Raw genomic sequence first — 25,443 nt, forward strand, 5'->3', positions numbered from 1 at the left:
GGTAAAACTTTCAAAATTTTATGGATGTTTTGACGGTCCACCAGCTGACTGGGAGTTGAGCCTGCAGTCCTCGTGGCCAGTTGCCTGTTCTCTGGTCTAATCTCTTTCTTTTTTACACAAAAATTGTTCCTTCAGTGGAGGAAATTCTGGAAGGTCAATCTCACCTGGGTGCTTATTTACAGAACCTTTACATGCACTGTGACTTTTCATGCATTTTATTGTTTTGTTTTTTTATTCTTTTATGTATTTCTAGTTATCAATCTTTATTTTCTATGGTCTTTTTTTTTTTTTTTTTTTTTTAAATCAGTTTTATTATATAATTACTTTGCCTCTGTCAGGCAGAGACTCAAAGCAGGACTCAGATGCAGAGATATTAGAAAACCAAAGGCTTTTATTGAATTCACTGGCGACCTCAGACAGAGTGACAAACCAATGGCTATGAAAGACTAGACTCTGAATCTAAGGAACAAAAAACACTCCAGGAGGAGGAAAAAGGTTCTACTCAAAATAAACAAACCGATAAACACAAAAAATAGTCTACTCACGCTACTAAGCGGAGGATCTAGAATAATTAAACAACTGAGCTACATAAAATGAAAATCACTCTTAACGAGGAAAAACAAAGATCTATGAACTTTAACTAGGGCAAAATTTACAAACAAAAAATGACTCTTCTCGAGATACATAAATCTTACTATGGATGTGGACATGGACAAACGGCTCGGGTGCAGGACGAGAACGAAGACACTCTGGCACAAGACAAGGGGAACACAGACTATTTAAACACATGGAGAGAAATAGTGGACAGGTGGAAACACTTAGGGCAATCAGACTGAGACACATGAGGAAGGGCAAGTGACCTGAAACGAGAGGAAAATTACTTTTCAAAATAAAACAGGAAATGACAGGACAAAACAAACCCAGGACAAGACAACCTCACCACGGTGTGACAGCCTCTAAATGAGCTGTAAAAATAAACTTGTCTTGCTCTTTTACTGTCATATTTAACAGAAACACATCATAGAACAATGCAACAATGCAATGCAACTATAGAATTAGAATTAGATAGAATCAGAATCTGCTTTATTGGCCACGTAAGTGGACTCATACAAGGAATTTGTCTCCAGTTTAACATCGCTGCTTGGTACATAATGTACATATAAATATCTATACAGTTAAAACCAATGCTATGACACCCTGTGTTTTAAGCAAGCGGTGAGGCTGACGTCACACACACTGTAAGGCACAGTGTTCACAAGCTATACCATGCCTGCACCCACGCATACGCCCACCTTTGACTGAAAGCAACAAGTTCATACTCACTAGTGATTTCTGAAAGTCACTGTGGGAAACACAGGAAATTACAATACAAAGTGAAGCAGCGATATGAGGCATGTTTAGGGGAACTCAGTACTGCAACAGAAAAACAAAATAACTCCGGGAAGGTGAATTTATGATAACTGAACCTGATCGTTTTATTGTCACTGTAGTAAAACCTCACACTGTGGTACTCTAACATCTGCCAGTGCAGCAGCTTTACAAATTACAGTCTTCACCTGTACCGTACAAACAGATGAGGTCTTATCTATTTGCTTTAAAATGGTTCTTATTATATAGATGCAGAGATTTTCTATGAATATCCTACCAATTAACCCCCTTGTCAGGAGTGGATTGCAGTGAGAAGGAAAGCATTATGTAAACGCAGGAACTCTGACACCGGCACCGGTGGAGGGAACTATAGAAATGAACTATGGAACAGTGTATTGCTTGTGTTGTTGGTGGTGGGCGGCAGCTGTATTTACCACTGGAGCCTGTTGTTTCCTCTGATTTAATGAGCATCAAGGCCACTTCAGAGCTGATGTCACCATTCACCTCGGAGGAAGAGTGGGATTTTACCGACCGGTGATAATAGATAATAATAAACCATTTCAACAGTTTGGACTGTGTGTTTGGCTCTGCACACTTTGGTTTTGTCACTGTGAGATGTAAAAAGAAAGGTTTGCATGCACTTACACTGCATAAGGACATTTTATCATTAAACAGTGAAATAATTATACTATAGTACTGGGGCTGCTACTGTGACAGGGTGTGAGTTGATTTGGTGATGAAGCTAGTTGTATGACGCCCCAAATACGTGTCTGGATCATCTCATTGGTTTGATTGGGCCTCGGCAAATCATTATATTGTATCTCTCGTTAGTCTTAAGTGATGTCCACAGTAGTCATCTACAGACTAAACAGTCTGTCAATCTTCCTGTGTTTGTTACCTGTAGGGGGGAGCACAAAACTTGAGCCATTATTTATTCTGTTTTTATTATTCTTAAAAGAAAGAGCCAAGTAATGTTTATTAAACTGAGACACTACATGTTTCTTTAAATCTATTATTCATGTAAATGTTCTCCTTTTAGTTTACAAGAATTTATTTTATATTCCTCTTTCCCCAATTTTACACCTTTGTGTCTGGTCTCACATGTATAAATCTTTCTCCTTGTTTTTCTTTGTCAGTTATCGCAGCGCTCACTGATCAGGCCCGGAGACCAGAAGGAGACGCATCAGTTTGATGTGCTGACTGTAACGTGTTTTCACATTCAAGTTGGTTATCTCTTACGGACGTTGAAATTTGGGGAGATAAATTTGTATAGGCCTCAGAGGGTTTTTACAGTCAGTTCAACATATGATTGACACTCCTGTAACTGCCAGTTCGTGCAAAGACTCATTGGCTTTATGTCATGAGATTACTCATCACATGCACCATGAAGTTTGTACAGTAAGATTAGCTAACTCTCTACAGATGCACATTTTGAATTCAGAACTGATAAAGAGCCTTTGCAATGTCTGTCAGATCTATTTTTGCATGTCTGCTCCTTTCTATAATTTTCCTGCTTCTTCCTGCTCCTCTGAATTCAGGCTTTTCTATTTTACTTCTTCACGTCGCACTTGATGGTTCTGCTTTTACCAGCCTGATTATGTGCTGACTTATAGAACCAGCTTATTTAATGGAAGTCGTCAAGTGTCTTTAAGAAAACTAAATAAAGCTGCAGCTGTTTAGTCAAAGAGTCTTTTGTTAGCCGCTGATATGTGCTTCATTAGATTCAATTCAGTGTCAAAAAAATACACTGTGTTGTAAGTATTCCCATTACGCTACAGAGGGGGCACTTGTGTTTTATAACGTACCTCAGTAACCGTCTCTTGATTCCAGTTGAGGGCTGTTGAACAGGTCTTTGTGCCTCTGGTTTACATTCACAGGTTCTTGTCTCCCTCTGCAGGACGCCAGCAGAGCTCACCACTCACTGCGAGTTTCCTCTCGCTGCACTAGTTGTCACTGTAACACAGGGTATGAACATGCAGTAGTGTAACTGCACACAGTGAGTCTCTGTCTGGCTTTTCATCTTTTCATATAGAGAGATGATTTCTTTCACTGTGTTTTTTTATATGAAAAACAACTTTTGAAGTTTTCTGCTCCACATATGAATTCAAAGCTGGTTGTAGCCTATATTTCTTTAAATGAGAGAGACAGTAACATCATTCATCTCTAAGACTGACACATTTAATCACTGCTTTCATGCGGATGATGTTTTCATGCAAATTTTATCCATCTGTGCAGCAGGATTTAGACACCTGAAGCCCAGGAAACTGACTCACGTCTCTGAGAAAATGATGCTGAGTTTTCAGAAGTGTCTGCAAACGCACAATGTCATCTTTATTCCACACAAACAGCCCGTTATACAGTTGCTCTGCAGCCGACCCTGTCACTTTTTCTTCTTTTAACATAATATCAGGATACTTGATTGATGGAATGAAAGGCTGGTACATAAAGAAAATCCAGTGCTCATTCATATGTTGGGGATTTAATTCATCAGTAAAGCAATGCTAATGTGGTGACTTAAGCTCGATGCCCTTTGTGTCAGGATGAGTCATCAGTCAATTTTTTTGTTTTTGAGAAAACACAAAAGTGAGCTGAATGAAATGCCAAGCTCATCATGTATTTCATTCTTGTTGGGTTTCACACAGTGAATCTGAACGCGGTCCTAACTCATTACACCACCGCCTGCTAAAGGCCGCATGAGTCATCGTGGCATATCTGTATGAGTGGGCTGGAGACGGCTCATGCAGAGGAGCCCACGTGCTGCTTTTTTCACCCATGGTGATGTCATAACTAGAGACTTCCTGAACACAAGGTTCATTCACAGAGGCCTTCCCGACTCGCGGACCAAGCACCAAACAAGCCGTCGCCAAGGCAACTGTAGCCTCCGGGCATGTGAGTCCCCTTTCTTGTTGTTATTTGTTATTTGAGGGAGCATTCGAGTTTGAAACTGTGTGAGCACTGTCCACGGTCACGTGCGGCTGTGTAAACAGTGCAATATTACCAGGTTCAACTTTTAAGTTCTGAATATTTTTATGCTGCATAAAGTAAAAACAAACATGTTTGGTCTCCCAGGGGTGTCTCTTTTCCTGGCTCAGGACAGGAGGGGAGCATTTGATGAGTCACTGTCTGCAGTGAGTCTACTAATTTTCAATTTTCCTCTCATAATAGGAACCAGAGAGAGAGAAGAGACACCTCTGAGCTGTGTCTGCTCTACACACTGACAGTACACAGTACACTTAATGTTACAGTGGGTTATAACAGGGTTGATGCATTAAAAACAAGGACAATCTTGATGGTTATGGTTATTATTTATTTCTACTTTTAAGGATACAAAAATAGCATGAAACAGAGACTTTTTAGGAGGCACAAAGACTCAAAATGGAACAAATACAAGACAACTATCAACACAGAAAAATAAAATAAGACAGTATTAATAACCCTTTCATTACCAAAGATTTCTTTAAGGATTGTAAAATAACAATAACAAACGCATAAACAAAAATATAACCTATTAAAAGGGATATTCTAATGAGTTTTAGGTAATGTATCATAATTCCCTTCAGACAGTTTTACATTGTAATAAAACAGATGAACGATATAATGATAACTAAATCATTGTGTAAATTATAAACAGATAAAAGATATAACAGACAACAACTCGTTTGTATTTTAGTCTACTCAAACTTCATCGGAACACAATCACACTTATCTACTATTTACAGAAAAGGGGAATTTCATATAGATTACATTCAAGAAATGTCAAATGCACTTGTGCTGTACTGGCTCAATGAAAAATATCATTAATAGATCAATATTAGCTTTACTAATATTGCTCAATATAATCTTATTATCAAATAGGTCCCTATAAAATATGAAGCATTGAGATTCAGTCTTATATTTTACTTCCATTATGTGTTTTTAACCACTTTTACATCACTTGCAACATTTGTTTTTCTTTACAATCATATAAATGGCACTTGGCACTTTTCAGGTACTCCAATTCACTCAGTGAAATATTACCATATTACAAATATATGTATTTTAACAACTGCCTTTTCTTCATCAAAGCCAGCTGTGTTAGCACATCAGTAATCCATACTGTGTCTCCACTGCTGTGCTTTCAGTATGACGGCAGGTACAGGAAATAAAACGTAGGCTCTTTACATCGGCAAGCACGAAGCTTCTGCATAGGCAGGCACTTAGCTTTGAGTATACTGATTGTCATTACGGGTATACACAAAACACGCAGTACACAAAACAATACACACAGTATAAGCTTTGGATATTTTGTGTTAAGACTGTGGAAACAGCCACAGATGTTATTACAATCAACAAATAAAATAGAGAAAATTTTTGATTAAAAAAAAAAAAAAAAAAGCTAGAAAACCACCTTTAGTTCAGAGTGTACAAAACCTCTCACTTCAGCTTTCATGAGCTGTTTTTAAATGATGTTCAATGCAAGATTGAAAACTAAAATCAACTCAAGCACAGAAATCATTTAAAGGAAAGGCAGACCCACGCTATCACCGCTGCATCACAGGCTCCTGTGAAGCCACTTTGGCAATATATATTTTACGAATATAAAAATGGTACATTATTCACATGACTCAATATTATATAAAATGTAATAACATTAACCTCCTGTTGTTGAAAACAGTGCATATTAGGAGGCGTCACAATAGTTCATTTGTATATGGTTATAAGGCAGTGCGCGTTTCACGATTAGAAAAACTGCACTTAAAATGAGATGATCAGCATGTGAGCACACAACGTTATACACAGACAACATACACACTTTGTGCAAGAAGAATTAAAGACGACAAACTTTTGGCCACTTATGTCGTATATGTTGTATTTAGGGTGAATTTTTGGTGTGATGTCAACCTGAAATTTTCAGAAATTTCATTATTTACATGTCAGAGGATGACAGATGTGATTTTATTGCTGCTGCTATTCTCAGGATTTTTATTTGCCCTGATTTTATCTTTTTTTAATTCCTTTGTAAAACAGTGGAACCTGAAGAGAAGATGAACAAAATAAGGCACATTGGCCTGATGCATTGGTTGCAGACGTAACAGGTCGAATGAATTCTTCTGTTTGGTGCGTGTTTCTTGCAGGAAAACATCCAAAGCAAACACAACTGTTCAGAGCTGATATTTCTATTTCTACGGGTAAAGGAAACGAGGAAGTGCATCATCTCAATGGAAGGTTGAAGACTGTCGGTGTTTGTGTGTGTGTGTGTGTGTGTGTGTGTGTGTGTGTGGAGGAGGGGTGTGTGTGTGTGTGTGTGTGTGTGTTGTCATTTCCTGCTCGAGTCCGTCCTCTATGTCTGCCCTCTGGCCTGAACGCCTGTCAGATCCTTTCTTATGATCTCATTCACTGTAAAGCAAAGAAAGAGAGGGGTTGTTAGACAATGACAATAAAATCTCAAATTCCAAAAATTTTATTTTCCTTAAACACTGTTGACAGAAATGAATTATGGTCCGACTGACATTTCTGTGCAGGGCATTGGTGGAAGGCTGATAAATGCTGCATTTATACTGAGTCACCACTAGAGGTAGAGATATGCAAGAGCCTATAAGATGATTACTTCCTGTTACTCAGATCACTACAAGTTTGTGCACAGACATTCAACTGAGGAGGAAGGGTGTTGAAATGGAAACTTTCACAGTGTCATGTTTCTAAAAATAGACGCACAGTGAGCGGAGGGGTGGGTGGCAATGAAACCTTTAAAAATAAAATAAAAGTTTGGATTTGTGGCTTGAATAACTGATGTTTCTTACACCTGCTAACATACTACAACTACAGGGTTTGGTGCATGTGGAGCTTTGTTGTGTACGTGCTGATAAAATAACGACTGACACCCGAGCGGTTAAGTGTGGAGGAAGTGCAGCTAGCGACCATTACACCAGCTCACACACACTCAAACATTCGACTGTCAACAGGTTGCTCTGCATCAAGCAGGAAGGAATGCCAGCTATGTGTAATATGTCATCTCTCCAGATATGCCACGCCGTCTGTGTTTAGCTCTGGTGTTTATCTGGGAGCGCAGGCCTGGAAGCCTCCTGTGTGTCTGACTGTGTACACTGGCACTTGGAGGCATTATAGGATGGTGCCACTGCTCTCACTGTGCCCTGGGGGAACTCATTAGGGCCGATGAGTAATATGAGGATTTCAAAGTGGGCCAAAAAAGCTTTTGCCTGCAAACCATGCCATTCAAGAGGAATATCATGTCTGTGATTTTGCAACCATGGCGATGGGCAAAACTCTGGGATTGGGCTATTTACTTTAAGTAAAAAAATGTATATGTTAGAATTTGATTGTTAGCATTAACAAAATAACATTAACAGCAACACAAAAGGTTGGATGAATGAATGAAAGATATTAAGATGATTCGGTACACAATACTACATGTTGCTACCTTGCAGCGCCTTATTTTAGAGGTAGAGGGACTTTCTTCAGCCGGCTTGTGCACCCTCTATTTAAAGCCTTGATTTACATAGCTGCGAGCCCAAGGGTGCAACTATTAAAACACACGTAAAGTGAAATCAGATGCCACCTCACCCACACGACAGAATCTGTTAGCAGATAACAGGCTGTGAAAGGCAGAACACACAATTAGCTTTATAAAAAAAAAAACTGTTTCAAGGTAATGGCATATTCTTATATAAGACCAACAGTCAAGAGCTGTAAATAAAATCAAAAAACTGTCTGGACTGGGAGAGAAACTGTTATTCTTTAACATAAATTATTAAGTAGCAGAGTGTTTTGATTAAGCAATGAGACAGAAATGCTCGACCATCCAACAAACTGATCTTTGTGTGCCTCTGTGTCTCTGCTGCTGCCTCCATCTGATCACTTGCAGATGTGAAAGAGCAACGGCCCGTTACAGCGGCTCAACACTGAGCACACTTTATGGCCAGAGCAGCATCTGAGAGTCGCAGGACTGAAGGGAGCAAGCCAAACTGGGCGCTCTGCTGTCGTCACAACATCAGTGTCCATGTTTATTTTAGTCTGTAGTGGAATTCCCTCTGACACCTAATGCCTTAAAGAAACTTTCATCTCCCCAGCGGTGCCACAGGATTTTTTCCTGAGCATAAAACGAGCTTAGAGAAGCAGCGGGAGCGCCGCAGCGGGGCAATATACAGTGGGGCTTTACTCAGTCTAATGAAGGGTTGGCACGGACTGGCTATTTGAGGCTGGCTGAGGGAACACTCGGGCTAGTCTCTTCAATAGGTGAGTGTCTGGCTCCTGAGTTCTGCACCAATGAGCTGCACTGTTTACCAACCGACGGTGGGAGGAGAGAGAGAGAGAGCAAGAGAGAGAGAGAGAGAGAGACACCTCATACAGTAGCTGACTCAGTCGCTGCACGCTGCCTGCTGCGAGCTGGAATGTGTGTGTTGTTTGTGTGTCCGCGAGTATTTGCATGTGCATACAGTGTGTGTGTGTGTGTGTGTGTGTGTGTGTGTTTGCGTGTGCAGAGTGGGTGCACGGTACGTTCATCGGTTGCGTTTGACTGGATTGATTCGAGTGAGGCTGGTGTGGGACTGTAATGACAGCATGAAGCTGAAAACCACAGAGAGAAAGTGGAGTGACTGGACTGACAGCTAACCACCGAGCTAACCACAGATCCGGTGTGTCAGTGCTCACATTAACAAGCCTGCCTTGAAATAATACTCACACACACTCATATGTACAATGAAATAGTTACTTGTTGCTGTTATTGTTCCCTCTCTTTATACTGGATATAATAGATTAAATGTAGCGTAAATCAAATTCCTTTCTGTGCAAAAATGTATTCCAAAGTTCAGCCACAGTTAGTATGTATATTTTAATATGGGATAACTGGGTAGTGGTATTGATATACAGCCCTTTCAGTACAAGTCCCTCTTTGTGTTACTGGCCCCTACACCTGATCAGCGAGGGAAGCACCTGTCTAAGGAATCACAAAGAGAAAATGTTGCAATGGCAAAAGTAACTTTGGGAGATACTCACTTAATTTGACAAACTGCTGAAGTCTCATATTAGCTTCAGATGAACTTAGTGATGCTACGCTTGGCTCTGTGGATAACAATGTCAGTCTGGTGGTCCAGCACTTTGGTCCAGACTGAAATATCTCAACACCTGCCGTTGAATTTTGTTCCACATTCATGGTCCACAGAGGATTAATCACACTGACTGGTGACCCTGACTTTTCCTCTAGCGGTTGGGATTTTGAGGGAAACGTCATGCCAATAATATATTGGGTTGTTGTAAAATTTAGTACACGTGAATGAATGAACTGTAGTAACTTTGACAATTGCATGACTTTTCATTTAGCGCCATAAACAGGTCACAGGGTCAATTTGTGTCATTGACCAAATACCTGTGTGTAAGTGTTAGCATGCTAACCACTAAAGTCAGATTTAGTGGGCAAACATTGTACCAACTTATCATCAGTATGTTAGCAGTGTCATTGTGAACATGTTAGCATGCTGATGAATAGCATTCAGCTCAAAGCACCACTGTGCATAGCCTCACCAATCACTACTGGGCTACAGACTCTTTCTACAGAAAGACTGTGGATCGTCACTCCCTTGTCTTACAGTATAGTTGCATTTGGAAGACTCACATTGAGTAGAGAAAGAAGCATTACAACAACCAAAAACCTTACATTGTGCACCTTACATTGAGTATCTGAGTATTGTTTTAAGATAAGATCTCCACACATGAACAAACTCTCCGAAAATACCTTGTGCGCAGTAAATTAAACAATATTACGTGTCTTCAAGCAGCTGTTATGCACTCATCACTGCGGCTGTAAGTCCAAGCTGTGGAAATGGGATGGAAGTGAGCTGAGACTAATGCGTGCCCACCAGGCTGTTGCTATGTGCTTTATCTCTCCTGCCCTGATCTCTACCTGCTGGAACAATTTCACCTGCTCCACTGCCTCTGGGCTTTATTCCACACCCACTAAATCTGTCACTCTCAGCCTTTGTAGGCTTCGCCAGTGGCTCGTTTTTTGGTTTTCACAAACTATGTGGCACGCGGTGAGCTATTCCAGACATTCTTGACCTCTGCGGTCGAAAGGTAAGGCAGGTTTCTACAGGTATCTTTTTATTTTTATTTCAATAGGATAAAAGAATGTAAATATCATTCAACAAACTGGGTCTTGTTTGAGCAGCAACAGGAGGCATAGCAACTTGTGTGAGCGCTGAAGATACAAATCTTGCGTGTGGGAGTGATTATGAGCCAGGTTTGGATACAAAATGAAAGAGACTTTCTTTTTAACACTTGTCACTAAAGGTTGACACAATTCAGGCACCTCGGAGATGTGACAGTTATCGACCACAACACTGTGATGATACCAGGATGTGGCATCACCCCTTTTTCCAAAAGTGACTACAGACTGAAGCACATGTCTCGATGAGTAATGTTGACAATCTCACTTTGGTGAAAATGTGTTTGATGGTCCTAACTTAAATGATTGTTTGTGGTCAGAATCTCCCTTCATCACCCTTGCAGTTGAACACCAGAGGGATTTTTTGACCTTATTTATCTTCTCACCTTAGTTTGAAAAAAAAAAAAAAAAAGTTTTGAATATTGGGAAGTCCCCTGATTGTTTTCTTCATTAAAAGGTGATGACTAGACCCTGCAATGATGCCGGTGGTGGATTATCACCTGTAGGAGTGATAAGAGGGGGAATGCAATCCAACTGCAACTGTAAACGCATCATTAATAAGGTTTTTGCTTTATATAATAGTTATAAAATAATAAAAAATTTCCTGAACCAATTAAATCCAAGTAACCCTAACCCTTTTTATAAGATTTTCAGGGAGAAGGTAATGTGCGATTTGAATTAAAAAAAAAAAAATGGACTGAACAAAGATGCAGCGGCACCTTGGGGAGACTGACTGGCCGTCAACGCCTTTTGATGATGGGAGGATCAAACTGGAGGCTCACTGTGACTGTTCCTCAAACTGCTTGTTAATTCACAAACTCACAGCCCTGTTGCTGTTTACTGCGGAGGGAAACCCTGCAAGCTCCATCCAAAAAACACAAATTCCTTCGCTGGCCTTTTTTTCTTCGTTTCATTTTTTCCATTGACACACACAGACACACACACACACACACACACACACAGACACACAGCGTCTTTCCTTTTCCTGCAAACCAACCTCCACCCTCCTGCTATCTTACAGGGATCAGGCTGGATTTCTGGAGGAGAGCAGCTGCAAATAGGAATTTCTTGTGCCAGATTGGCAGAATCCCGTGGTCGGAAAAAAGCTAATCCTCTGGTGGGTTCCCCAACAGAATCAAGGGGCGTAAGGCCAAGGAGAAGCCCCGGCCAACTACAACAAACAAAGAGGCTTTCCCCAGCTCTCCCAGGCAGCCCGTTCCACTGTTTGACAATGGTTGCCATGGAAGTTGTTTTTCACTTCATAACAGTGTCAACATGTCGAGGCGGTCAGGAGAGTGACACTTTTTTCTCCCTCCCTCGCTGTCTTTAAAGCGAGAGAGAGAAAAAAGCTCATTTCCTGATGTGCAGCGGTGCCAGACAAAACCCCTGCGTCCAGCAGAATGGACAACCTCAAACTGCCTTTAAACATCACCTGACTGACACGGGCTGAAGAAAAGAAAAATATTGCATCACTTTCTCTTCTATTATAAAACATAATATAATTTGTAGAGCCTAAGAAGAGGTTCAACCTCTTGCCTGTTGCTGGATGTGACCTGACATTAATTCTGTCAGAGGGTAATGAGGCTGACAAGCATAAGTATAAACATATGACTCATAATCCCTGTTATTTCCACCTTTGGCATGGATTGTTTTAACAGTGTGAGCTTGTTCTGTTGACTTTGTTCAGAGGGATACTGTAGCACGTAGATTGGACCAGGATATGCGAAGGAGATGGCGCAGATATTGTAAATATCCTTGAATTGTTCTTAGGAAATGTATCTCTGCTCCCATGTCTTATCATCCATCTCTTTCCCAAAAGAGAATTGCACATATCCATCACTTTGTCCGTCTGTTTATTTTCACCTCATTACACTTAGCTGATAAAGACACACGCTGTGAATGACACAACAAGCAATCCCACTCACACAGAATATAAAAGCAATAACTTACACTCACCATCATCTAGGTAGGCCTGGTCCAGGTTCTCCTCTTTAACTGTCACCCTCCTCTGTCCATCCCCTGGAGCCTCTGCCTGCCCTGTGCCGGGGGCAGCCCGGCTTTTCTGCTGCCCCTTCTGCGTGTAGGGCTGCTGCTGGATCACGGTGGGATAGTGCTGAGGGTGTGTCACCGCCGCCTGAGCCTGGGGGGATGTGGGTGAGTGGGAGGTGGCGGCCTGAGGGGAGTAGCCATCGCAGTAGATGATCTGCTGGGTGTCAGGCTGAGGAGCAGCGAGAGGCTGGGGGTCTCCTGCCCGGAGTAGGTGGTGGTTGGTGGGGGAGAACTGGATGATAGAAGGGTGCTGGCCTGCGCTGATAGGACCTACAGACTGAGCCGGGGAGCCTGTGTGGACCAGGACCGACCGGTGGGGTTCAGCCATCATCCCTCCAGTCTGCTGATAAAGGCTTGGGCTGCCGCTCAGACTCTTCCCCCCACGAGAGTAGACGATGGCCGGGCTCTGCTGCTGGAAACGTGCGTCCTGGCTGGGAAGGCTGGAGCTGAGACGCTGGCAGGAGGCCATGCTGCCAGAGACCAGGCCGTTGTCTGGGTGGAGGACGTTGCGTGGGTTATGGTAGTAGGAGTGTGGGGATAAGCCTAAGATCTGAGGCATTGCAAAGCCCATGTGGTCTGCTTCATATTCATCTAAAGGCTCTGTCTTGATGGATGGAGCTGTGAGAAAACAAAAGATCAAATAAATGTATTAGAGGGAGTTGTGTGCAAATCGTTTCATCTGTGTACTCATAATAACAGTCTTATCAAAATCTTCAAAAAAATCATTTTACTTTGAAATCTCAGTGTGAGACGTCAGCATACCACAAAGAGGTTGACTAGCATTCTTACATGCCAGTGGTGTGTAGGTGAAATGTTGAGGCTGGCTGCGCTTCCTCTTGCCGTTGATGACGTAGAAGTTCACTTTGACAGAATGACAGACGGACGTGTTTCTGTAGGACGGCACCTCCACAAACAGCATACTCTGCAAGACAGAACCGTGTGATGAACTGAAACTGATCTGTTTGTTTGAACTGAGCAACTAATTCATGACAACTGACATGTTCTGTGTGAATTTTTGCATTAAACGGCTTCTGATGTAAAATTATACGTACAGGCTGGCTCTTGTCTTTGTCCACTGTTGCTTCCATTTCCCAAATTTGTTGCCCATCTAGAAAGAAGCAAAGAGAGAGAAAGTGAAAACCGCAGTCAAACAATGTGGTAATTAGGATTAAAGTAAGTAAGGTTGATTGTTTCAAGATGCACCAGACAGTGGTAAAATTCTGCAAATCTCTAGACTCTCTAAAAATGTTGAATACTGTCCTTTGGAGAAATGACCTTATTCTGTTATAAACAGAAGATGCACAGACAACGTCTGTCTGGCTACATTTATTTTAAAAATCATGTGGAAAGAAAAAGGCTCTATGTGCATGTAGATTATATCATTTTTAAGTCACAGCTAAAGTTAGCAATGACCAGTAGGTTCACCCGCAGACAGTCTGTGGAAGAACCACCTGTCTACTCCTGAATGCAGCTCTGACTGAATGTTAATGTAGGAAGCAGAAACACAACATTGGCAGGGATGTGCTGAGAACTGCGAGCATCTGGACTTTTCTGCAGCGATGACGGTCCATGTCATGTTACATCACACTTCATCAGATTACATTTAAGCTGTCATTTGGGTGAAAAGGTTAAAAACTAAATGTGGAACGTAAACTCCATGTGGCCCGAACACATGATATGACATGTGCTGCAGCGAGTTTGTTACTGTAGGTGGGAAACCCTCTCTCAAATTGCAAATGAAAAACACATGGCTTAAATGAGTCAGCAGGAGGAAGGGGGATTCCATACATCTTGCCAACTTTTGTTTTAAACTGTATTTTCATGATCAACTCTCTCCACTTCTCTTACAGAATGTGATGATTACTGCTTTCTTGGCGTTTGTATTTGTTTGCGTCTCTACTCTAAGGGATACCCCGACTTGTTCTCCCATTGGAGATAACTGTGTGTGGAGGTGGAAACGGGGGAGAGAGAAGGAGCTGGAGAGAGAGAGAGAGAGAGAGGAGCCTGAGCAGGCTCGACTTGGCCGTGGAAGCTTTCCTTCCCTCCGTACAACCCTCCTTGTCCAAGCACAAGAGCCAGGGGAGCTCCAGCCAGAGGCAGCTGTCTCTCATTCTGAGGGATTTCACAGCTGCACTAGTCCAGAACTTTGTGTCATACAGAAACTCTCCAAAACAATGGCAATCCCTCTTCGTAAGGTTTCTTTTTCCGTCTCTGTCTTACTATCCATTACTGCTGTGTGTCGTAACACAGCGGCAGGGAACCCCGGATAAAAAAAAAAGTAGCCTGGGGTCCAAGTTTTAGTTAGGGTAGCCTGTGAAGTGCTCGCATCTAAAAAGGCCAAGCTCTCTGCTCTCAGACAGCAGTGGAGTCAGTGAGTCACAATATCACAGTAAAAAAAGTCGATCTATAAAAAAAGTCTTTTTACATAACCCTCTCCCCATCCCCAACACTCTCATCCCAAATAACCTTACATGATTTACAGCAGGTGATGAACACAAAACTATATGAAATACTCGCTTCATAGACACACAATACTACTCACTCCCTTTAAAAACGTCCCATATTGTATAAAGTGAGATGTCAATGTCTTTTTCTATTATAAAGCAGGTCTAGGTTCTATGTTAATACTGTGAAAGTATCAAAGCACTCAGTCCACAAAAAAATGCACACAGCCTGTACTCAGAAAATGAGCCTTGAAACGAGTCGTCAGGACTTCTATGACTTTGTGATGTCACAACAAAGCAGTCACCGCTCTCAGCCATGCTCCAAGCCCCGCCCACCCGGACCCACCGTTGATTCTTGCAGGATTTGGTTTCTCTGAGTTTTTACCTGAAATTTGCTATAATTTTATTCAACCACTCAGAAAACAGTCAGCCAATCAGAAGAGAGACTCAGAGCCTCCTTTCTTCTGATTGGCTCACTGACCTGTTGTTGCTAGAGCTCGAGATAGAGGAGATGTAAAACTACATTGAGATGGTTTTTGGTTCTTAAAAACCACAAATATATTTTCTTATTAATATATCAACACTTCAAATAAAAATTTTAAATATGGGACATTAAAATTAGTTTTTTAACAGCTAAGCAGCTTATGTAACCAAAAAGAATGAAACATCCCTGTGTCAAGGTCAATGAGTGACTGACTCTTGTGAACTCAGGCACCTGAAATTATACCAATCATACTTAAATAATTCCATTTCGACCTATACATTTTTGCAAAAGATTAGAACAGAAGATTATTATTTCCATTACTCTACTAACATTATATAATAGGAGGTTTAAAAAAAAAAAAAGTATTTCATTTCCATGAAGGGACATAAAAGTAAGTCCTTCAGTCCCTTCCAGATCCACACAAGTGCCAACAAATGTGCATGAAACAACATTTCATGTGACACACAGAACCATTAATCACACAACAAAAGGCCCATCTGAGCAGTGATAAGACATCATGGAAGTCAGTGAGGAAGAAAAGGGCAAAAGGAAGTCAGGCAGCGGTGTTATCATGTGGATCATGCAAATGAACTCAGGCGGCTCCATCTATACAATGAAGGTGCTAAAATATGAACGCTACAAACTTGTTACACAGACATGGCTGCTTATGAGTCATCGGTTATCACTAATGTTGTGGTGACACTGTGTAGTGTAACAGCAGCGCCAACAGATACACAGAGATTTATAGGTTTAGTCATAGGTTTGCTTTCCTGGCATTGTGTGTCTTCTTAGGTGACCTAAATGCTGGGGCAGGTGTGTGTGTGTACGTGTGTGTGTGTGTGTGTGTTGAAAGCGCTCACCCTGGGTTTTCTCCATAAAAATGACCTTGGAATCGGAGCTGAAGTTCTGCCCAGTCAGGATCATCTGCTGGCCGCCCAGGACTGAGCAGCTGTCCATGTCCTGCTTCTCCACCATGGGAAGTTCATGTGCTGAACGCTGGGCTGTGGGGACACACAGAGGGGCAGTATGTTACATTTACAGACAATTATATTGAGACAATCAAAAAAATAAAATAATAAAAAACAAAAATCTTGTTTCTCAAAAACAATAAGAGTTTTGACCTGTTAATTGGACAAAACAAGACATCTGAAGAGTCACCTTTGACTCCATAAAGTTGCATGTTGCCAGTTTTTTGACATTTCATAATCAATTATCAAAATAATCGTATATTTCAGCTGTCAACAGTTTGCAGTCTGCAACAACAGTCTAACTCTACAGTGGGAAAACATGTAACACTTCATACGAAAGCTCTGTATTGGTTTTCTGCACAACACTTATTACCAAGAACCGACACTGCTTCACAATAAAAGGTGATACTGAGTCATTCAACAATCAAAACCCTCGCTTTCAGTTTTAATAAGCAGTAACATAAATCTGTCGAATCACAACGCGGGAGAGGTCATGAGAGACAGCCTGAAATTTTAGTTGTGTACAGGAAGGGGACAAACGAAGAGAGCCACCAGACATACAGTCTGATGCAATCTGATGAAACAGCCTTGAAATAAATAATATCTACCAACTGCATGTAAAGCTTTAAATGTTAAATCTTTGTCAAAGTTCAGTCATTACAAGTTATTGCTGTGCAGCTAAACAATGTACAATCTCACAGGACTTTATTTTGAAATCTAGCAGAGATCCACACCAAATATGTCAGGATGGATTTTGCATAAAATGATGCACAAGGCATTAAAATATTTCCATATGATGGAAAAGGAGCACTGCACAGGGTTTGCATGTTTCACTTAGTGTAAACATCATATAGCTTCAATGAAGCTGGAACAATTTGATATAGCACACAGTGTATATGTGACGCTAGACAGTGGAGAATAAGAAGCTACTTGAGGGGAAATAATAAGAGGAAAGTTAATGTTAAAGGGTTAATGTCACTGATGTTATTACATCAGCTACCACCTCCGTAGAGACACTGGACACTAACAGTCCTACACTGTGTTAAGTGCTGCTTCCTCATCTTGTAGCGTATTATCACCTGTTCGCTCTGCTGAAACTCCACACTCACTGAGGCTTCGACAAACAACGCTCTGACCTTTGAACGGGTTTGCTGGATAAAACAAAGAGGATGACACCAGCAAGGGGAACCACGTCTCCTCAAACGCACCATCACCAACACCGGCCTGCTTATCAACTGGCCTGACAGATGCACCGTAGGTGTCATTGTGAGCAACTTTACGCTTGATTGGTTTTCACTGACAGCAACTGTTTTTAAAGTTTATCTAACAGCAGACGGGCAGCGACTGCTGTTTCTGCCTTTTTCTGTGACGGGGAAACAGATGGGAGGCAGCGATTATAAAATGATATTATATTCTGCGTCACAAATTTTTACAATGACAGGAGCATATTGCATGCAGACCATGTCACATTAACATTAACATGTTAGGTCTTGGCTATGGTGCTGGTCAAAGCCAGATAAAGGGACCTTCTTGTTTGAGTTTTGATTACACCAGGTGCTTTAATAACACTGTGTACACATGCACTGATGTACCCAAACACTGAATTTACTACTGCACACACGTACACAGGTACACAGACACTGAAACATGCGGCGCCCACCTACTGGATGGAAGCCCTGGTTGCATAAAGACATCTTTGTGCGCAGGACTCTGGACTATCAGCCAAGCTCCAAGCTCATTTGAATATGGGTCCCTTTTTTTATGATGTTTATTTTGTATAAAGTTTTGTTAACTGATGAAAACATCAGCAGTTTGAAGCACACTTGGGGAATTCATAAAGTCTGCACTGTATCAGAATTTAAAACCATTTCATAGGTCCCATATTGTATAAAGGTCGATTTCCATGTCTTTTTTGATTATAAAGCAGGTCTTGGTTCTGTATTAATACTGTGGAAGTATCAAAGCCCTCAGTCCACAGAGAAATGCACGCAGCCTGTATTCAGGAACTGAGCCTTAAAACGACCCATCAGGACTAAGTCATCACCCTCAGCCATGCCCCAAGTCCCACCCACCTGGACCAACCGTCCAGCTTTGCAGGATTTGGTTTCTCTGAGTATTTACATAAAATCTGCTATATTTTTATTAGACCTGTTGTTGCTAGAGCTCCAGAGAGAAACCTGAGGGAGGAGATGTAAAACTACATTGAGTAGGTTTTTGGTATTTAAAACCACAAATTCTTCTTCTTATGGATATCAACATTTCAAATAAAACACAGGAAAAGTGTTAAATATGGGACCTTTAAAAGAAGTTAAAATAGCTCAAGAGCGTATCATGAATCCTTTGTGTAGTTTTCTTACAGCATTCAATGGGGTGCGAGGCCACTTGGAGAGAGACGTGCTGCCCTCCAGGCTGAGGTATGTGCACACGAAACACGAGACGAACTCGGGTGTTTTTCCGGCCGACGTCTGTCTCGCCCTTCCTCAGCTCGATGTCGGCATTCCTGAGCTTCAGGATCCCAGCGCAGTCAATTCTAGGATAAGGAATAAATATGTAAGCAACAATGGCAAATTGTACATTTTTTTAAAAGAAGAGTTATGCTATTCTCACATTGCTTTCATGTTGTTCTTTGGCTCCAGGGGGATCTCAAGGACTTTGGTGCCATTGATAATCTTCTCAAAGCTGGTGGTCGTAACCGTCTTGCCAGTGATGCGGTGGACTTGATAAAAGGCATGGGGCTTGAGGATGCGCTCGTCTGCCGTACCGATGAAGATCTGCAGGCCGAGTGGCTCCTTGCCTCTGTAGCCGTGCAGCTGCAGACACACAAAGTCACAAGAAACTTGACACTTGACTCTTTTTTTTTTGTTTGTTTTTTTGCTTCACTTAAAGCTCCTGCTGTCAGGCGACTTTGTATGAAGGAAATGTCTGAGTCACTTTAAACTGCTTGTGTTTCTCCATAGCCTCTTTCCAGATGTTGTTTCCCCCTGAGGTGGCTAATCAGTGTCAGACCCACGTGTAAAAGCATGAGTCTTCCATCTACAGCCTTGAACAGAAGCCAGCAGAGAGCTCACATCCCTTACAGCCTTGTACCAGCTCTTTCATAACTGGATGAAGAATTTAGCAGGGATCCTCTCTTTCACTCAGGGAACTGAAAATGACATAAACAGCCCAGACTGACGACTTTTTAATGTCCTGGCACAAGAATTAGAAATTGTACAGAGGTGAAAATGTGAAACTGGAGATAGATAGCGAACGAGAGAAAGAGAGAGAGATGCTACTTTTAACCTGAGAGTGCCTCCTCCTGAGGAAACCTGCAAAAACCACAAAGCATCAACTTGCATCTAAATGCTGTTTTTGTTCAAACAGTTTATCGCATAACCTTTATCACTGAATAATGGTTTCAGATTGATGGCACAAACGCTACAGGTATCATTTTCAAGTATCTGACTACAGAGGATGCCACTGCAGTGTGCCTGATTGCATTAGAAATACAGTTCATTTAAAATAGGAGCATGGAGAGACTGTTCCTTTTAACTGTGGTCAGAAACTGAACTTGTGTCCATCAGTCATTCGTATGAAATGATGATCTAAGTGGATGTAACTGTCAGACTTTTCAGCAGAAACTATGGCAACATGAATGAGCACGCTGGGTCCATTTCCAGGTAGCTGACACACACAGAGTGCAACAGAGGAAGCTGACTGCAAACACTCAACAGGCCATGTGAGCAGTCGGGCCGGTTGTCATGGCAGTGGCAGGAGCAGTGAGTCATGACAGAGAGCAGCGTAGGAAAAGTAAAGTGGAGGGTACAAGGCTCAGAGAGAGAAAGAGAGAGAAAGAAGAGTGTAGAGGAGAGGAGGGAGGGAAAAAAACATAGAGAGCAAAGGAGGAGAAGAGGAAAGGAGAGACGAGGTGAAGGAGTGCAGCCGTGGCTAGCCAGGCCTGACCATCTGATTGGCCGGGCAAACCAGGCAGAACTGACCTCAGGGTGAGGCCTGTGGGGATGGGCAGAAAATGGAAAAGGAGCGAGAGGAGCTTTACTTCCAACGTATACCCACTATCACCAACAAAAACAGCTTCGAAGTGTTGCCATGGTGACACAAAGAAAGGGAAGTTGAACCTATTCTTGGACAATACAGCCAGACTGTAATTGTGTCAGAGTTAATTTCAACATGCTGTGTTTGAATTCAATGTTGTGACTGTGAGAGAAATTATATCAGCAAACTTTTTCTTCCCTATCTACAATTATCTTAACCGCAGGCTCCGTGGCATTAATTTCTACATGTGTCTAGAGAGGCTGAGTGTTTCAGCGCTGCAAGTCAGCTTCCTAATATGACTCCCACACAGTCAACAAACCCAGTGTGTAAGAGGAAGTGAGGGACAACACGAACACAGATCTGTTTGTGTGGTCAGGGCACACAGCAGCAGACTATTTTAAGCTGGAAGGCAGAAAGCATTTTCAAAAAAAATAAAAAATCAGAGCGCATGTGTTGCTCACTGACTTGAGTTCAGTTCTGAGGCTTCTGATGAGGCCACAGGGTGGTTACAGTATGCCATATGTATGTCTGGGGTTAGGTGGCTCTTTATGATTTGTTTCAAAAAATGAGAAAAGGGAAAGGTGCTAGAGTAGCCAGAGTAACTCATCTAGAGTGATTTTCATACGACTGGCCCGGGGCAATAACTCCACCACTACTGAGTGCATAATGAGTAGGAAATACCATTACACGCAAGCCCTCCCCATCAGGGCTGCCTGAGGCTCCCAAACTAGAAAGATAATTCAGTGGACAACTTGACAACATGCCTTCATGTGGTCACTCAGCGCTTTCACCTGCTTGACTAAATGAATTATTTTGTACCGATTTAACTGATAAAAAGTACTTTCTTCATTGTATCTTGTTTTGGGCGTACCTGTACAACAGGGTGTCCTCCTGTGGGGGCTTTGACTGCACCCCTGCTTCCCTCTGTCTCATAGTGTGCTCTGTGGTGCGGCTTGGGCTGCATGTCAATGTGGAGTTCATACTGGTCTGTGCGACTGGGGATCGGCCATTCCAGCGGGGGGAGAGAAGCCACAGGGATGCTACAGAAACATGAAGGATACAGAAAAGGATAAAAAAAATCATAAAAATCATTAGTATTATGAGTAAAATGTCCAGAGGATTTTGAGTGCATGTTTAAACCAAAACAATAGGCTCTGGTTTCCTGGCCATTTTACCTGCAGATGCTGGAAACCAGCGGCTTGGACCAGATTTGGGGGATGACAAAGAAAGGCTCTGCAGCAGGTTTGTTTTTTATGTCCTGTTCGCAGGACACCAAGTAGTTCCCTTCTGCATGGTTCTCTGGGTACAGAGTGTAAACCTGGTTGGATGTCTTGACTATTTTAGTGGGCACGAGGCCTGGCTGACCGGTGCCAAAACCATTCATGGCATCAGCAAGGCTGCTGTGTGTATAGTGGGCACCTATGTTGTGATCTTCATGGCCGCTGTGGGGGGAGGGACTGCGGGAACGGTGTCCAGGGACTAGGCCTGGATTCCTGTACATGTCGTAGGTGCGTTTGCCCTGTGGGGAGGTGGAGCGGGAGCCAGGTCTGGGGGAGGGTGAGCGGTGTCCCAGGCCGTCTTCACCTAGGCTGGTGCGAGGAGAGGTGCCCGGGGAGGTGCGCGGGGAGCCAGTGTGGATATTCTGTAATCGGGGACAGAGATCTCCGGGGTTCTGGCCACTGCTGGGGGACACGCAAGGAGACGCCCAGGGGGAGTAGCTCTCCGAGTGCCAGCTGGTGGAGGAGTTGCTGCTGGCGGGACTCAGGCACTGGGGCTCACGGTAGGGAAGGTTGTCATGGCCGGGCACAGTGAGGGTGGGTCTGGGACTAATGTTCAGGTGGTGGTTCTGCAGGGAGTCCCGACCATGGTTGTAGTGCTCACGGGAGGGAGTGATTTCAATCCGCGGGCTCAGAGCCAGACCTGGAGGTCGGGTACTGTCCAGGTAGTTTCTGGCCTCCTGGTTGTCATATCCTGAGAGAACCTCAGTGTTGTGTTCACTGTAGGACGGGCTGCAGGACTTGATGCCGTATGGGGAGGCTTCCTCCAGAGGGAAAGCCTGCTCAGACTCAGGGCTGATGACTTTGTGAGATGCAAGGTTGGGGTCATCTGCAGAGGAGTAAAGAGTAAAATTCATCACAATACACATATGTGTAAAACATCTATGGTCACAGTCACAGATATTTCCCATAATTCCAACTTTAACAGCAATTTTATGTGCGCAGGCATTTTATTTTATTTTTTTAATCAGCTGGAAAAAGCTTCTTCATGTTGACATATTCTCACGTGGCTATTAGATGTCAGAATCCACATCCAAAAACCTGTCAAACTTACTTCCTCTTTTTCTTTTTCATTTTCATTAATAAGAATAAAGCTCGCAGGTTATAGAGTAACTTTTAGACAACAAATAACCAAGAGAGGGAGCGGAGTCAGCTCAGGCTGCCAGAAAGCCTCGGACAAACCTTGATCTCCCGCAGCGAAGTCGCTGCAAGGTGGCTCATATTCAAACAAGTACTCAAACTCCAAATCCTCATCAGGGTAGTTGACTCGACTGAGCTCTTCCTCCAAGTCTTTCTCGTCGTAAAAAGAGGTCATCTGTCTAAATTTCTCCTGACGGTCTCCTCTGGGTTCAGGCGAATCGGCAAGAGACGCGGCTGAGGTGCTGCGGCGCTGATGTGGGTTTGGGGAACCTGTTCAAGTGTCAAATGATGCATCGGTGAGCTGCAGGAGGTGAAGCGCATAAGTTTCCTGTTTGAGCTCGCCGCATTTATTTTCAGATGAAGGCGGGTCTATCTTCACACCGAACGCAGAGTTTTCGATTCACCTCTCGAGTCTGATCGCGCCTCCCCTGTTCGTTGATGCGTCGATGAAGGAGAAAAAAAAAAAAAAGGTAAAAGTGAAGCTCGGGGGTGAAGAATTAACTACCCCATTCAAACAGATGGCTGTGAGTCTTTTGACAGACTGTGCAGCCTGGTGCTGCCCCCGGGTGTTTGACATGTTGCACTGACACAGCAGGGTGCTGACTGGGCTCTTCACCTGATTTACATCTGTCCATTAGTACAGGGTTATGTGCACATACATGGGTGGATCGATGGATCATGGATGGATGGATCACGGACGGATGGAAGCGGACTGAAACAGTTACTTGCTACATGGCCACGTCACACACAGTCTCTCCTCCCTCTGTCTTGGATTGGACTTCCTGTTGTTTTACAGTCGGTGAGAACGCACAGGTTCTGCCGAGGGAACCCCCAGATTTACGCACAGCGCAGCACACGTACTAACAGGGCGTTCCTTCCAGTTGTAGCCTAATACCCACTGGACCAACAGCCTATATGCTCTGTCAGCAAAAAAAAAGCCAGATGTGCATCATGAAGCCCGCAGCCAGCTTAATATTTTTCTGCTCTTCTTTTGGCGACGTGATATGCAAATCCTACTTCAATTCTAACACTGATAATGGGTTAATTGGGGAATCTAGCCCGAATGAACCAGAACCAATCACAATCATTAGTGCCATATACACAAGCTATACATCCGAGAACGTACTCGAGCAGCATGTGACAACCATTGCAACATATCATTTGTACCATATTTTACTCTTTGCACTAATTGAAGACAAATCAGTGACAATTTTAAGTTCTAATACACCGATATAGTCAGGTGGGCTCACGTGACTTGAAAACACAAAAAATGTAAATTTAAAGCTTGACAGATTTTCATATCTTATGTGTTACCCTTAGCCTATTTTTTTGGTTAATCCAAAATGACTTTTTTCAGTTTTCAGCGATAAAATAAAAGTTTGACCATTTCATTTTCATCACTATTATATTACTTTGATGCGTCCAATAGGCTCAAGATTCTCCCCCGTTATCTCTGTGATTCCCTTTAGTGCCCAGACGCGCTCTTCCACTACAGCGTGCCAGAACATCAACATCCCAACACCAGCTATCACTGACACGTTAGACACATGACACTAAATCATTTCAGTCCTAAACACTTCCAGACCAACACTGCTCTATCAATTGAAAATCAAATGGGTTGATTACCAGATAATCACAACACTTCAGCAGTACCTTGATCCATCGACCTCATGGTGTGGTACTGTGCCAGCCTCCAAGTATCTCTAAACATCTGGAGAAAAAAAGTGAAAAATAAATAAAAATAAAAAAAACAGATGAAAAATCACTCTCCTCTAACGACCATAGCAGGGGAAGCGCTCTTCGGTTATTAAAGTTGAAAAGAGTCGAAACAGGGAAGAAAGAAAAACTCTGTAGACGTTCAAAAAGTTCAAGCTGCGACACAGCAGCTGCGCGCAAACTCCCTTTCTGTTCAAAAACATGCAGCCGCATCAGCTACAGCAGTGGTTCTGGTATGAAGTCCCCCTTCCTAGAGCTCTATAAGGATTACTTGAGTATCTAGAGCGGCTTCCTTCCCCGCTCTGGGTGTTTATAATGGTCCAATGCTGTAAAATAACGGGATTCCCTCAGTGTTTCCTCCTGTTTGTGCGCCTTTGCCATGGAAACCTGGAGCCGGTCCATGTCGGAGACTCAGGGCTTTCCTGCAAAGCCCCACACTCAGGAATCCATGACGTCTCCAGCTCCTGCGCCAAGGCATTTCTGCGGCTTCTCTCAGACAGTAGCACACAAGAACTTCATTGTAGGGATGAAGAAATTACTGTAGGACACCGAGAGAGAGAGAGAGAGAGAAAAAATCAAAAAATACTTCTGAAGTTTGATTACAGGATACACTGCATAAAATTTGCTTAACACAGTTTTACCAGACTTTCTAATTTGTAAATATAACAAACCAGACAGCTGTAAAAAAAAAAAAAAAAAAAAAGAAAGAAAAGAAGAGAGAGAAAAAGAAAAGTTGATTTAGAGTACATTTAAAGGGTCATGGCTCGTTTTGAACATGGAATATAGAGAATTCCATTGTCCCCATTTA

General features: G+C 42.6%; 1 protein-coding gene across 5 annotated transcripts; it reads right to left on the minus strand.

Annotated features, from left to right (window-relative positions):
- Positions 1–4,654: 4,654 nt before the first annotated feature.
- nfatc2a (nuclear factor of activated T cells 2a) lies at positions 4,655–25,142 on the minus strand. Of its 5 annotated transcripts, none has more exons than XM_056385472.1 (10): positions 24,573–25,142; positions 21,678–22,608; positions 21,374–21,542; positions 19,078–19,280; positions 18,828–19,000; positions 16,363–16,503; positions 13,627–13,682; positions 13,337–13,496; positions 12,476–13,192; positions 4,655–6,744 (listed from the first exon to the last, which is right to left on the minus strand). In XM_056385472.1, exons 1-10 carry the CDS (start codon positions 24,628–24,630, stop codon positions 6,689–6,691), a joined length of 2,664 nt encoding a protein of 887 aa, XP_056241447.1. In that variant the 5' UTR covers positions 24,631–25,142; the 3' UTR covers positions 4,655–6,688. The 5 variants fall into 5 exon arrangements, with proteins under 5 accessions (XP_056241447.1, XP_056241444.1, XP_056241446.1 ...); XM_056385469.1 differs by lacking the exon at positions 24,573–25,142 and adding an exon at positions 22,962–23,629 and having other exon boundaries at positions 13,364–13,496; XM_056385471.1 differs by lacking the exon at positions 24,573–25,142 and adding an exon at positions 22,962–23,628 and having other exon boundaries at positions 12,482–13,192; positions 13,364–13,496.
- Between the last annotated feature and the right edge of the window lie 301 nt (positions 25,143–25,443).

Source organism: Seriola aureovittata, chromosome 9 (assembly GCF_021018895.1).
Source record: "Seriola aureovittata isolate HTS-2021-v1 ecotype China chromosome 9, ASM2101889v1, whole genome shotgun sequence".
NCBI lineage: Eukaryota > Metazoa > Chordata > Actinopteri > Carangiformes > Carangidae > Seriola > Seriola aureovittata.